This window comes from Bombus terrestris, chromosome 15, assembly GCF_910591885.1.
Source record: "Bombus terrestris chromosome 15, iyBomTerr1.2, whole genome shotgun sequence".
In the NCBI taxonomy this organism is placed as follows: domain Eukaryota; kingdom Metazoa; phylum Arthropoda; class Insecta; order Hymenoptera; family Apidae; genus Bombus; species Bombus terrestris.
The window spans coordinates 1,074,254-1,090,257 of NC_063283.1; the positions used below are offsets into that span (position 1 = coordinate 1,074,254).

The following is a 16,004-nucleotide window of genomic DNA, read 5'->3' on the forward strand; positions in this document are numbered from 1 at the left end:
TGGCATTTAACTTCCGATATTTCCTGCTTCTAAATTGCCAGCAGGAAACGATACGCGTTGCAAAGAGCGTACCGACAGATGAACGTAGTTCTGTGAAACATCAATCGTATTTGTCTTGTCATAATGGTTTCTCATCGTGTATCGACGATTTGTCCGCTTATTAGTTATACGATTAGCAGGTTGCTACAGCATTCGATTTAGTATACGCGCAGAGGGCGAACACGCCGAACGTACGTTCCAGGATGTAGTCTATAATCGCTTCCTGTGCTAGCGATTGGACGGTAGCAAGGGGTCGATTGTACGTATCCGTCACGTATACACACAGGGGATGTGTTTCAAGGGAAACGATCGATTCGTCGATCGATATTTCCTAATATAACTGCTTTGTTACGATTCGTTTCGTTCCAATCCCATTCTACTTCAAATTCGTGATTCGATATCGTTTAATTGGTTTAATCTTTCGATCAAAAATAGATTGACCCTTCGAACACGTAAATTACGTAAGCAAATATGTATTTTTTAAATACAGTTCGAATTCGAAGGAACAAGGTGATAAAGAAATTTAGATTATTACGATATTATTAATTTATTTAAAAAATCTAAATATAGTAGTATAGAGTATAGTATCTCAATATTTATAGAATCAAACAAATATATTTTGTGTGTTCCAAAGTAAATAATTTCAAAAAAACAAACCAAAATCAGCACTGCAAAATTATGCAATTATATAGTTTTAATCGCGATGAAATAATCGAGGTAATCGAGAAACCGGTTGGTTCGAATACCAATTCGAGAAGATAGAGATTTTCACACTCGATCAACTTTTTGTCAGGCCGTGTACCGTTAACTTGGTCCTCGTATGTAGAGGAACGAAAGGGTTGAATTTAAAATAAGTTGGTACAATTTTGTACACGGTGATAGCCGTGCGATTCGAACGGTTAACAGATAGAAGGAAAAACAAAAAGTTAAATCCTCTGGCGAAATCCAGTGGAATGGTGAAGGGGCGTATCGGAGGGGTAAATGGAAGGGCAAGGGAAGCAGGGTCGAATCAGTGCGAATGGAAGTGGACGTTAGGTCGAGCGATCGTCCTCCACGCGTCCGGCAGCCGGTGGATGAGTCGAGGCTCGAAGACGGCCGAGAGTGCACGAATGTCTCCGAAGCGACGAACCCTCGGCCCTCGGCAGAGCGTCGCCCCACCACATCCAGTCATACTGCGAATGCCACGCTGTGAGCTTCGCATTCGCGGTATTTCGGGACTTTTCATTTGCTCGATAAATCGAACTTCGTTGTCACGACACAGTGTTTCCGTTTTGTCGACGATATCCGCGTGAACGATAGGTCGTTAGATTTGACTCGATGTTTCGCAGAAATCGGAGTTCTCCGTTGTTTCAACGGTAGTTGTAGTTGCACCGTTGGCGCTGCTTTTTCCAGTTCGAACCTAGCGTAAGCGTGTGCCACACGAGAAGGTACGGTCCGAGTGGCGAAAACCGGTGATCGAGGTTATCGAGTGTTTCCTCGCTGATTTATCTAATTCCGAAATTAACGGAGAGTGTGGAAAGTGCGCAAGCCGGAGAAATCGCGATGCGACAGCGCCGGGAGATGCTCCATTTGCAGTGGCAGCGGCAACAGGAAGGACAAGACGTTCCGACAGCGAGATAGAAAGGTTACCGAAGGAACAAACTGGCGCGTAGATAGATAGCAGCGTGATTGACTCGAGTCGACCGGTAGGGGGACGCTGTCATTCCTTGTTCGAACATTTAAAACGAGCGCGCGGTTTAGCGGAACACTCGGTTCTGGTTGGTGGGACCGTTTTGTTGTTTACCAACGTCTGTGTGTGGTCAAACACGGGAACGTCGATTACTCGGAGGAGAGAGGGTCGGATAAAAAGGTGAAAGAGCGAAACGAACACGTTCGTTCAAGGTATATAGCGAAAGGGAGAGAAAGATAGAGAGGTAGAGTATAGGAGAACGCGTGCTCGTTGAAGATAGAAGAAGAAAGAACGATCGCTAAGAAAGAGAGGTAAGCAATAACGGCAAGTGGGCGCACGAGATGCATTCCAGATGGACGATGACGCCGCACAGTCTGTAAGACTCGCGTGGTTTCTACGTTCTATCGCGTTTGTCCGTGATTGTCGTGTCAGGACGTATCGACGATCGTCGGGTGGGTTATGACGCGCGCTTAACGCGCTGCGTGCACGAATAGAAGCGAACGTGTGTCGATCCTGTGTACAACATGGAGTCCGACACGGCGACCGACTGGTCGTCGCCGAGAAAGAGCTCCCTCGAGACATCGATGCCGAGGAAATTCCGTAAGGATTCGTGTCGAACGACGGGGGGTGCAACACTCAATTGGGCAATGTGCGCCCTCTGTATTACCAGCTTGGCTGTGTCCGGTCTACTCGTGTACAGGGAAATAGGATTGGAATCGCGGATCGCCAATTTGGAGGCTCGTTGTCAAATTCAAGAAATGCCGGACGTTCTTATTCAGAGGCTCAAGAGAGAAGTTCAGGAACCGTTGGAGGTGCATCGGCCAGCGTTCCAGTCGAACGTTTTTCGGATCAAACGAGACGTTTCCGAGTGCAATTGTCCACCAGGTAAGTCTTCTTAGCCGCGAACGCGGTTCCATTCTATTTAATCCTGCCGAGGTCATCGCAGTCTAAACATTTTTTATCCAGTCGCAGCGTTTCCGACATATTTCAGACATCGATATTAAATTAATTATGTTTTATTTTAATTCGAAACTAAACCAATGATTGCTATAGATAGATTAGTCGCCAATCAGAAAAATATACTAATAAAATACAGCGAAACAATGACAAATAGGTAAAATAAGTTTTATAAATATACAGTTGTGTAACTTACAAGTTATGGGGCATTATCATGTAGTTGAAATAGCTGCGATTTATAACAATTAAGCAAATTATAAATATACCTTTGCAACACACGGAATACGATAAATATACGTAATATAGCGAGAAAATGATAACAGTAAAAAGTTGTGTTTAACATGAACTATTCAGAATGCTCGCTTGATGTATTTGTTGTGGAAACGGTCATAACGTTCATCACACGTGATACAGTTGCGTTCGAGGCATAATAATATCTTGCAGACGTTTTTAGAAATATTTTGAGATTGACTCGAACAGTATGGATGGATCGACTTTTGTTTTTCTACTGTTTTCTCCGTTAACCGATTAATCATCGAATTTTCCTCGTTCCGTCAAGGACCGTTCCATTCGCGATTCTTTTTCTGTTAATGTGCTTCTAAATTGCCTCTTTTAATATTGCAATAACGAAAGAGAACTTTGTTAATACTTTTTGTAATTACGATTAATTGTATTATTTGTAACATTGTGATAATGTATTTCTATCTAAATAATAGAAATTCTTCTCTTGTTTCATGAGCTATTTTTTGAACGGGATGTTCTTTGTCAATAAACTTTACGATGCATCAGCATCATTTAAGAATACACATTCCCAAAAGGATTTCGCATGCGTCTATCGGATTAGTTGCTATCTCCGCAGGGTTAATATTTGTTTGCCTTGTACTCCATGCTGTTCAAACCTTTCTAAGCGAGGGTGGTTCGATTTCGTTGACTGCTTTCACCGAACGGAACTTCTTGATTATGCAGCGTTTTTCTCGTATTCATTTATCTTCTTCCGCACGTCTTTTCCCGGTCTTTGACGCGAGAAAAAGGCACGCGTGGTACGTAAGTAAGTACAAAGCCCGGGCTAGCGGTCGTACCGAGATCTCGTTGGATTGTCATCGCGTATACATATACACGCGTATGTCTGTATTCGTGCACCTATAGTCAACTATGTGCATGTGTTGAAAGAGGGAAGAGCACGGAAGGAAATATATACGCGTGTAAAAAAGGAAAGAGAAGACCCAGCTTTGTCTTGGGATGGAGCAACTTCGGCTCTCTCGGACAAAGGATCCGCGATCTCTTGAGTATTTCGATCTTGGAGAATGCTCGACAGAGCGTCTTTTTTCCGAGATCACTCTTTGCCCTCTATATGGAGAGGGGATCGTTCGAATGAATTTGCGCCTTCGTAATTTAAACTTTGCATATCCGCAGAAAAGATATCAACTTGCTACGCGCACTTACATCAATTGGCTCGCCAGTTTGCGAATAACGACATTCTATAGAGAAGTATGGATTAGCAGCAACGAGCATATTTTGAAGTTTCTTTTTCTCGAAAATCGTCATTTTCTTACCTCGCCTAATTAATTAATCGTAAAACGAACAGTATTTGCTAAAACCATGCAGAAAATAAAAAAAAGTCGTACTACAACCGAAATAACCGCCAGCGGGGTATTATGTAGAATGAAATTCCCGAAATTCTAGCGTTAACGCACAACCAAGTTTAGCATTGTGTTATCCTGGTCGCTATTACACGATGCAAAATCGAAAATCGAAGATTCGTTTTGGTTCTGAAGCTGATTCGTTGATTTTTCTATCACGTCCGTAACTATCGTCGTTGTTTGCTAAATTTTCTCTCAATTTATCTGAAAAGTTCTTCTAACATTTTATCTTTCTAGAATTATTCTTTCCAAAAAAAAAAAAAAAAGGAAAAGAAAAAGAAGAAAATGTGTATAAATGACTATGAATGTATTTAGACGCGTTAATCTTCTTTTCTTTTTTATTCTTTATCGCGTGAAAACATTATCAATCGACAATTTCACTTAGTATACATTATCAATATTGTGACGACAACGTCAATGGAATGCAGAGAGATAAAACGAGTTGTATGCATTTCACACTACACGGTAGCCGTTTTCGCAGGCGTACGTCAAGATACGTACATCTTCTTTGGATAAATCGTACAAAGGTTTGATGCCGTCGCGTCGATCGAACATCAACGAAATGTCAATGCACACTTCGAGAAGTATGCGACGACGCCACGACGCTCCCCGTTTTCGCCAGTCGGCATTCTTTCTGCGAGCACGAGATCGCGAAGCGATACGACGATTCGTCTCACGTTCGCCGATTGATTAATGGCTATTATCAAAGATCGAGCAACGCTCTCTGCATCCGCCATCCAACTGCCGATGCGTAGTGACATCAGTAAGCAACGATAATTTTCTCCAATTCTCGAATGAACGGGCAACGTTGGAATTTTTTCTAACAAAGATTTCACGCTTTTAATTCTCTATAACCGGAACTTATATATATTCTTCCTTTCTTTCTTTTGGCATTTGGAAATAATGCCAATTTAGCTTATGGGAATAATGTTCAAAATTGTATTACCGTATTCGAAATGATTAGATAGAGATCCAAAAGTTACTAGGAATGTCTGCTGAAGACTCTTCATTGGGATGCGTAAAATGTACCCCTGTGTCTGCAATTCATCCGTCGAATGATTTACAATTCTACCTTTATTCGTTTCTCTGTGTTTTTTTTTTCTCTGAATTTTTCGTCATGGATTTAGTCAAAATTAAAAAATAGCGTCGGCGCGTAATAAATTTCCCTTATCAAAGCGAAGCTGACGATTAAATGCTTTTGCTTACCGGCGTATGGAAAATATCGCATATGTTGTTGAATATTCGAAAACGAAGACTGGATGCGACCGTTTTAATATCTTGCGAAGCATCAAACGCTTGTTATCTATCCAGTTCGATCCTCCACATTTTGAATATTCATGAACGTTTTTTTTTTTCGCCGATTCTGCAAACATAGACAACATTGCGCGGAAGGAACATTGTTTCTTCCTGGGAATGGAGACAACGGTTGCTTTCCGGCGAATGAATTTGAAACGAGAGAAACCGCGGGGGAGGTGTGTAAAGGAAGAATTTACTTAGGACGGATTCAACTCGAGAATGGAGAGTTGCCACGAAACTATCGAACTCGGAAAGGGAGTTTACCACCGATAAATATAACTTTGACACAGTGGCCACGGAATTACGGTATCCAGACTAAATTATGAAGTTACGAACGTCGGTTATGAGCGGGACTTGCTATCAGGAATCGACTCTGTTTCACTGGAACGCCTCTAATTTCTGCGTTTAATTAGCTACGTAATCGTAGTAATAGAAAATATATAGCGAATAATTTGAAAGGTTCGTAACGGTCTGACCAATTTTCAGAAATATCCTATTTCAAAAATTCTTACGATTATGCTTATCAGTTCGAATAATTGAAGTTGTACCGTAAATGCAAATTGTACGCAATAGTTAATTCTATAAACCGTCCACAAGCTATATACTTTTATCTATCCTACAAATTGAAGAGCAGAGAAAGGCGGAGATGCTACTAACGTTGTTTTCTAAATTTACTTCAGAATTTGCGTCATTTATGTTACCTTTTCGCAACAAAAGGACATACGGAAGTAGGTTATTCGTTTTTTGACGATTGAATATCGATATTATCAACTTACGTTATGAAATTAAGATACCAATAAAAAGCGGAGTTAATTAGTTTTGTCTCTACTAGACTCGTGTAGCATACGATATAGATAAGATTCAACCATCGGTGTACGCGTTATTAGACAATAAAAAAATGAACGTAATATTATGAAGAATGAGGAAAACTGAACGTGATAGTCAGGATTTAATACCTGTTAATTAAAATACTTGGTCATAATTGAAGGGGTTCTCGACCCCTAAGAATAGCAGACAATACCGAAAGACGGGTAAAAGGAACGCACCGTTTTCCCTGTCTCCTTGCCCAATCCGATCCCTATCTCCAAGCTTCTTTTTTTTTCCTCTTTGTGCCAGCCTCTTTCTTATCGTTTCGTCCTCCATGGTCGTCTCCGGCAGCAACAAAGGGAGCGTCGTGGCTCCTGACTCGCGGCATCCCGAAATTGAGATGTGCGAGCTGACGCACGAGCATCATAAATCTTTCCCTCCCTCGTAGAATATGGCATATCTATTCCCCCCCCCCCCCTCTTGTATATTCGCTCCCTTTTCCTATAACATTCTGCCAACCCAGTATCTTTGAAGCTACGTGGCGTTACACTGTGAACTTGGACTCTTCTTTGCTCTTCTGACGGATGATTTTCGATCCTTGCCCCGATTTCCAACCTGTCGAGCTACAATAAAACCGATCAGGTCGAAAGCAGATACCGTATGGATAAATCTATTATCGCGTGTACGATAATAATTGGCAAATTTTCGGCTAGAAGGGAAAAGCTCGATGTCTTGAGTTAGGATTTTGTTTTCTAAATAGATCTCAAGAGACTGCTCGGTGTTAGAGGTTGAAAGCCAGACGTTCTTCAAGAATCTATTTTCAGAGAACTACTGATTCTAATGGTATGATTTTTAGGGCGTCTCTTGGCGCAAAGAAAACTTCAGTCATACAAAATTTTACAAATTATCTATTATGTTGTTACGCGAGTAATCATTACCTTTATCTTCGTTTTACTACAGACGAAAAACAGGTGAAAATAAAGATACAAAGATTACGTATAGATAAATAGTTAAAAAAAAAACAACGTGCATTCAACCAAGAAGTCATTAAATATCATATGTCATACGTTCTATCTCCGATCGTATTAAGAAGAACTAGGAAAAATTGTCATATTACAGAAGAAACTCGTAATATCGTCGCTTAACTGCCAGATAGACGCTTTTGATTTAATGCGAGGCGAATTACTATTTGTGTAAGGGTAAAAGCACAGTCCGTTTCTCGCTGTCTTGGAAAATTGATGGCCGTTGTAAAGTTTTTATCGAGGAAACGCCTTCTCTTCCCTTCGAAATCGATGTAAAGACCCGCTTGTCTTGCCTAATTCAAGACCATTTGTTTGCTTCTTTAAATTTGTTCTTTAAACGAATCCTTGGAATTCATGAGATTTTCTAGTTGCCTAGATAAACGCGAGGATTATGGTTCCCCTCGAACGAATCAGGTTTACGATCTACCGTTAATTCTTTCACAGAAGAGATTTTTTCGAATACTTCATGCGTCGAAACTATTACGACATTTTGTTGCAATTCTTCAAATCATTTCGTCGTATTTGAAAGAATGTTGGATAATATTTACCGTACAACGTGAAAGAGAACTAACGAAAGAACGATTCGCCGTATCGATATATTCGCTTCTGACAAATGCGTCGCGCAAATTTATATTCTAATATAGTTGCGGAACGGACCTTCCGGAACTTTTAAGCGAAACTTCACGCTTCGTATAGGAATAGCAGGGAAAAGGACAGAACAGGGCGGAGAAGCTGTAACAAATTGAATGTTGCATTTTCTACCGACGACGTTGACTTCGAAAGTTCTCGGAAGAAGGTGCGATTTACGTTTGCTGCACGTGCGTCAACCGTGCAGCTGCCTGGACTAGAAGTTTATGCTGAAGGACCTCTCTTACCAGCGGCGAAACTTACAGGCAGCTTATATACAAAAGAATGGCTGCCCTTGTTTCTTACGACTTCTCGAAATCTTTTCTCATTGAAGTCGTTTATGCTGCACGGATATTTAGCCACTTCTTCGCGTCTTGCGTTTTTCAACGACGAATTAAAAATTTTAACGAAATTAAAATAAAATTGCTGGCTGCAATTCAAGACGAGAGACATGCATAGACAAGAGGAAATTTAAACGCGAAAAGATATCAAAAACATTTATTGTAATATTTAAGAGGCGAAACAAGTTAAACTCTTAGGTATGGAAATTAGGATGTAAATCCATGGTATAAAACATGGATTTACATAAAATCTACAAATTTGATCTTAGCTAATGTCGTTTAGATCGTGTCTAATCGAATCTCGCCATGTCCATAAACGAGCTTATTATAGTTTGACTTTCAATTCACCGACACGAATCACATAAGTCGTAGGAATTGTGTAATTTTTTAAGTTCGATTGTTTCAAACGAATCACGATTTCAATAGGAATTATCATCGTAGCATCGAGTAAGATCAGGAAACATTATAAATCTCGGTTTTCAGTTGGTAAGAATGCGCAGTTCCTCATCGTTTTGAACACCGGATAATAGAACAATAGATTCTATTACGACGCGTATCGACAAGTTGGGTTGATCAATGGGGCCTTCGGTTAACTTGGATGTTATTCGAGACGATTCCCTTTCGGGTCGAAGTGTTCGCAAGGGTTAAGAGTTAAGAGCTAAATAGACCAGAAGCTTTGTAGCTGGTACTGCCGCTGCGCTCGGTTAGTTTGAGGTTGACCGCTGTGCGATGTAACGTGCATTTAGTGTGTTTTCCTTCGCACCCTTTGAACGAATTTTAACGAATATATACTCGCGTTCGAGGGTGAACGGAAAGAGGCGGGAAATAGAAAAATAGAGCGACGGTAAAAGTGCAGAGGAAATGGTGGACCATGCGAGACCGTACTTTAAGCTAAGGACTGGAAGTAATAAGCCAAATAGTGGAAACGTAAACGAAGACGAAAATAGAAGCCAGCGGAGAATACAAATAATAAAAAAAAAAAAGAGCAGAAAATCGTGTAAGAGAAAAGCGGAAGGGGATATAAAGAGATGAGGGTAAAGTAGAAGAAAATTTCTTTTTCGTTTCTCTACATGTGAGAAAAAGAGAAACGGCAGAGACTGTCGATGCGGCAGTGGCGGAAACGCTTAACTCGGAAGTGGTTGAATTTGCATGAATCGTAAGCGGTCGTTACGTTTCTATGCTTATCCGTCTGCCTTCCGCTCGCTTAAATGTTGTTTAATTAGTCGATACGGCTTATTCGTGTGTATTTACGACGGTCGACCAATCTGCGGTATTTTCTTCGTTTGATGCACGATTACCAATGGAAGTACGTGGTTCGCTTATGCCGCGAAAAGAGAAGACAGCACGGTTAGATGGAACGCAATAAATATTCGCGATTCGCGAAATAAAATCCAAAGATACGACGTTTCGTTTTTCTCCTTTTCTCAGATATGACGTAAGAGTGGCACATTTAGTCCCCTCTAGTCATATATCTATATAGCTATGACTTCTGAATCTTATTTCGCCTACTTGTTATTGTCTGGTCGTCACGTAGCGTGTAAAAAGTTCTTGATCTTGGTATTTCATCGTGGTAATAGAGTGTATAGTTCGTTTTAAATTATCCTTAATGCCAGCTATTTCTTGCTGTATACACGGAACTGACGATTAATTACATTCGAGCGACGGTATATCAAAACGGATTAAAAGGTACAAGCATGCCGACAACTCTTTTCTTGTCGGATCAATCGCCGGAATTACGGTGTGTATGTTAATGAAGGTGTGACTGGCGCGGCGCGCGGTGCGGTGCTACGTATTGCAGCGGGCAGCAGGAGGGTTTTTACGAAACACATATCGGATCTGCACATTCGGATCACCGTCAGAGTTCGAATCGGGAACGTGTATCGAATGATACGGCGCTCGATCGACGAACAGAGAAAGGGGAAGAGAAAGAAAGAGAGAGAGAGAGAGATATGGAGCAAGCACACGGCACACCGCATAATTAGAGATGAATCGTTGGCAAAATTCGAACGCGATCGAACGAGGAGAGGACGAAGGCGAGGGCCACGGAGCTATTTCCCGTCTGATTGAATTCGAATGCATCGGGATTCGTGTGCGAGGGCACGGTACATACATCGCGCAGGGTAATGTACGGGCACGTGTACCGCGTGTACCGAAATTGTCGAATGAATCACGTTCCGACGGACAAGTGCTCGCGATTCCCCGATAACGAATTTGAGACCAGTGCAAACTAATCCAGATCCAAGATCAACGCTTCGATCGGGTCGAGATGGTTGACTAACTTTCGCTGTTTAATCGAAAGATTAATAGCCCGCGTTCTGCTTAATCGCGTTCCGATTAACAATCGCATCTTATTTAGTTCTTCGATCTTAAGCTTATTTCGTTATTCGATCGTTTATCTATTCATTTATTTCCAAAAGGCTTCATCGGTCATTATCAACCTTTAATGTATACCAAGATTTATCGTAAATGATTACAATTAAAATTTTATAGACGGAACGAATAGATAGGTATGGTAATAGTTAATATCAATTTTGTCAACGGAGACTGTCAACTGCATTTTTTCGATAATTGTAAAAATAGGACATCCAAAGTTTGGTAATTCCAGGATGAAATATTTACGCTATAACAATATTTCTCTATTACAAATGCGAAACAATTTCTCACACAAAAGGCGCCTGATTTTATGAATTATTATTTATGATTATTTCAATAACACTGTAACGATGCTATATATTTCTATTATCGCCATTTTATTACTCATTTCAAAGCGAATTCGACAGGGCATTATGAAATGTATGTTTGGACGATAATTTATCGGGTATCTTTATGAATATTGGTGGCAAATACAAAGTTCGAATAATATCTGCTACTGATTATTGTACTGCGTACAATAGAATAATAATATCCTAGATAAGGCTAATTGTAATAGTCTTCATTCATATACCTATCGCTTTGATTCGAACACTTTTGAATCGCTTGGCATAAATTATATCGCCATTACGATTTTATTGCTCGTAAACTTTCGTAAAGATAAGATTCTATTAATTATTTCCGAGATCAACTCACTAGGCAAATAAATTTCCTTTTTTATTAATAAATGGCTAAGAAGACCATGTTCCTCCGAGATATGGAATAGAACCATGTCAATAAATAAAAAAGGCGTGTATCGGTGTGACTTAATGTCATCCTTTAATCTCATTATTGTAATTCCATTATGAATAAAATAACATTTATCGTCAACGTTCATCGAGATACTGACAATTTATCGTCGCGCGTCGTGCGTCGTAAGATATGTAATAAATTTTTATGTAATCCCGAGATTGAAATATTTGTGTAAAATGAATAAATAAAATTTCTTGGCATCGACTAACGTGTCTATGGCACGTGCTCCCACATTTTGGCATGGGAAATACACAACGTGCCAGCAACGTGATCGAAGACGGAAGAGTTAACATTCCGATAATGATTCTGAAATTCTTAAACTTTATCCAACCGCACTCGTTAATGCGAAAGATATTACGCGTTATTAAATAACGTTGACTGAGACGTTCGAATGAGCAACTTGCCTTTTAACGGCTGTTAACAAACCTAATATCTACGATTTTAATTACAACGTTTGGAAACAATTTCCGATTCCGATAAAACTTTAATACATTATCGTTCTCGTGAATAACGAATAGATTATTGGTTACGAATATAACGAGTTGGTTACACGCGTGCGCTGATTACAAAGAGACGAATGGAAACGAGATCTGATTTATGCGTCGGGGTTTCCTTTCGGAACGGAAATATAGCTTTACACGTTTGGTGGGAATAATTTCCGATCTAAGTACGTGCGAATCGAAAGTCGCTGTGTATGCTCGGTGTTCCGTAAAACATACATACCGTGGCACCCTTTCCTACTCCCGTTCGCTCGCTCTCTTTCAGGAGGATGTGAAATCGTTGAATCGACGTTTCTCGAAATGCCTGAATACGCCGAGTCTCGTGAATTTCATGATCCCGCGCTATCGAAAAGAAACGAAATTCGTTATAGGCTGTATAAGTATACAAGTATACGAGTAACATGGACGCTTTGCAAGTTGCGAACTTGATCGATGCGTCTCCTGAACGGCAGAATGTCTTTGCTGAACGGAACCGTTCCGTTACCGTTCCACTTCCGAACTGATAACACAAACGAACCTTAGTATGGATAACCTTTATCATAAAAAGCAGAAATATTTCCCGTTGACCGCGTTTCCGTAGCCTCTAGCCAATAGAGTCTAGGCAAGACGTATCTAGTCGGTGTGTCTGGCCGCGATGCGATCCTCAAGGCATAACAGTTTCTCCACGGCAGATAGCGACGATGCACGGCGATGCATCTCACGCTGCTACATACTGACAAGCTCTGACGTGTAATGGACCGTTCAAATCCGTCCACGTCGTCGATCTTCAATAACGAGAGATCGTTTCTATGGTTACACGCGATCAATTGCCATTCGACTTGACTGTTACTCGCTTGCCGTGAAACCCTGTTATTGCCTCAACAGAACGTCAAGAAGTGTGTCGAAGTGTGTGCGTGATCTTCTGTTTAGCATGTGCATTCCAAGATGGTATTTCTGTCCGCGGATATAAATATGTGCCACGAGACTGGAGAACCGCGAACGAACGTTTGTATACCCCTGGAAGTTGATGGATGGACCAAGCTAATAATTTCGTTTGCGGTATTCTCGAAATGACCTCGACGAAAAGCTGAGAAAGTACGAAACCTCCGTCGATGATATATCTAACGAACAGAGAAAATCTTATAGTCAAATGAAGTAACGCGCGATGCTCGGTTTATGTTATACGTTCAGACATGTAGCGATAACGGAATAACTCCTCTCGGACAAGAATATCCATACGCATATCGTCTATTTCCTAGAAGAGTAGCGCATCTCAAGACGCATCTATTCCTCTATTAGTTGACCACCCCTGCCGTTGTATTAATGTCGAGGGAACATGCTTTGAACGAAAGGAACCATCTTTTCCTTTCGTTTGGATCGTATTTGTCTCAAATTTGACCGACAATTATAGCCACGACAATCTCGTTGCATTACGATGCAAATAACGTTTTATAATATTTCGTATAACGCGCGCGATACGACGGTATTTAATCGCCTGCTACTTAATGTATTTGAACCGCATAAAATAACATATACACATCTGAAGTGATTTTTCGCGAAAATAAGCGTATAGCGGGTGAAACTTATTTCGTGATATTTCACCTTCGATCGTTTACCGACTCATCTGACTGCGGTCATTGTTCGCGGAACACGATTCTACTCCAGTCGCCGAGTAAAATGCCTTGACGCGAAGGAACGGAGAGATGTAGCCATGTCGGAATGCTTGAATTGCCCACGTACACGCGTATACGTAGACGCATTTATATAACATCGGTTCTAGTAGCCAAAGGAAACTCGTTTGCCGGTTTCACTCTACAGTCGGCGCTGATTACTGAATACGAATATCGCCAAACAAAGTGATATTATTACGGGCTAGATGAGCTTTCTCGTTAATTCTCATGATACTTTTCGATAAAATTGTCCTATTTATCTTTATTATGCGTACTCTTTTCTAGTCGCGCGTCTATTCTTTTAACGTAATCTCGATTTCTCGTGTACAAAGATATTTCCTTGTAGATACTCGAATGTTTTTGTTACCTGCGGATAAATATCGGACACTTGGTTATGAAAAAGTATGTATTTCTTATATACATATATGCTTTTTTTACGCCAGAATAATGGAAAAGCTGTGTACCAACGAAAAGATTATCACGAATACGTATAAGTCTTTTGGAGTTGTTACCTGACTATACGTAACACAGAAAAGGTAAATTACACAGTTGTAAATTCTGAGCAGTAGCAGCAATACCGATTATCTTGTAGTAGTAAATCACCGCGATAGTGAAGACGCGATGTTACATAAAATATATGAAATTTACAAAGAACGGGAGACTGCGCTATCGCTTAAGAACTCAATTATTAAACGTAACGCACGATGTACGAGGCTGTGCATCTATATTCGATGCACTCTATTTTAAAGTAGAATTAGATCTACTTCGTAATACGTAGCCTATTACTGCCACAAGTAGATCGACGATATTATGCAAATAACGAATAACCTGAACTCATAATCGTCATTCGATGCACGAATGAACATTCTTTGCCTACGTGAACCGCATTGCGCGTAGAATTTCTCTCCTCGCGCGTACACTATGCATTTTCTAGATTTATCGACATTTGCGCAAATGAAAGACAAATTAACTGCGCGAAAGGGAAAGTTTGCCCCGTTTAACGTTACTTTTCCTATAAAACAAACGTTAATTGGAAAGCGACTCTACAGACGCAATAGAAAAAAGAAAGCAAAGAGATGAGTGCCGTTCGCCACAATCGTGCGAATAGTAACGCAAAGAATCTTTTGCGAAGAAAGAGTTAGTAACGATCGTTCGAGCAGCGTGTAAAAAGGAGAATCGCTACAACGCTGATTCGTTTCACGTTGTTAACGATTATCATCGAAAAATTTTATGATCGATGTGTCGAGAATAAAAATGAATTAAGCGCCATCAAACAGAGGGTTAATGTAAATTCCAAAGTAACTATAATTTGGAGTGAAATTTTCGAAGAAAGCATGAATTTTGAGTTGAAAATAGATATTTTTAATAGCCGTGGCCCAGCGATTTGAACAGCTAATAACCTACTTTTTACACAATCCAAAGCGTCGAGTCTATCCATAATGAAATAGATTCTCGATTTAACGTTTGGGATAGATATAAATGTTCGTCTATTCGATTCGATTACATCGGCAAGGTAACAAAAGAAGGATCTATAGGAAGAGCCTTTTGTAGAGGCAATCGATATCCTAGATATCAAGAAACATCGCAGCATCGGTTCCCTTTCTAACATAGTCGCGTCAAAGGGACGATATTATACGAACGTAGATATACCGCTTGCAAACGATGAAATATTGGAAAATATATGAGTCCACTGAATATTACCGAGCTGTGAAATGCATATTTGCAAGATTTATATATCGATCCCATTCCCCGTCGATGATTTATATCCGAAGAATTCAATGTATCGTAAACAATAGGGGAATACGATCCGTGAACGTGATATATTTATTATTCGAACAAGTTTCCCGACGATTCGTCAATCTGCAGTGAAAAACAGCCAGTGAAGACCGTGGACAGATCCCGTGTGGAAAATGCATTTTCACGCCAACAGGAGATGAGCTTAACGTGATTAATTGCACCGAAACGCGTTTAGTCTCGAACGCTCGATAGTCCAAGCGACAAAACTATCTCTAACCCAGTACCAACTAACGGGGGTAATTCACTTTACGAAACCGTAGATACCTTGGTTCGTTGCGGGACTGAATGTTCTCCGAGATTCGAGTGGCGCCAACCTTCTCGTAGCTTCGGCGAAAACTATACTTACTATGCTTTCATCCGAAGTCGTTCGACTATAAACCACATTCTACGAATGAACCGTGCGTGTGCGCAATGGAGATCTTTTGTTTTTACATCGGACCATCAATCTAGACAATCGAATTTCTTTGTTGCCACCGCCGAGCAAAATCGATGAACGAG

General features: G+C 40.5%; 1 protein-coding gene across 19 annotated transcripts in view; it reads left to right on the plus strand.

The window, feature by feature from the left end:
• The first annotated feature begins 1,195 nt into the window (after positions 1 to 1,195).
• LOC100645348 (collagen alpha chain CG42342) overlaps positions 1,196 to 16,004 on the plus strand; it is a 118,140-nt gene continuing 103,331 nt past the window's right edge. For all 19 annotated transcript variants that reach the window (XM_048412785.1, XM_048412786.1, XM_012316642.3 and 16 more), the window contains exon 1: positions 1,196 to 2,593. In XM_048412785.1, coding sequence (XP_048268742.1) covers positions 2,233 to 2,593 — 361 coding nt within the window. In that variant the 5' untranslated portion in view covers positions 1,196 to 2,232. The remainder of the gene's footprint in view (positions 2,594 to 16,004) is intronic.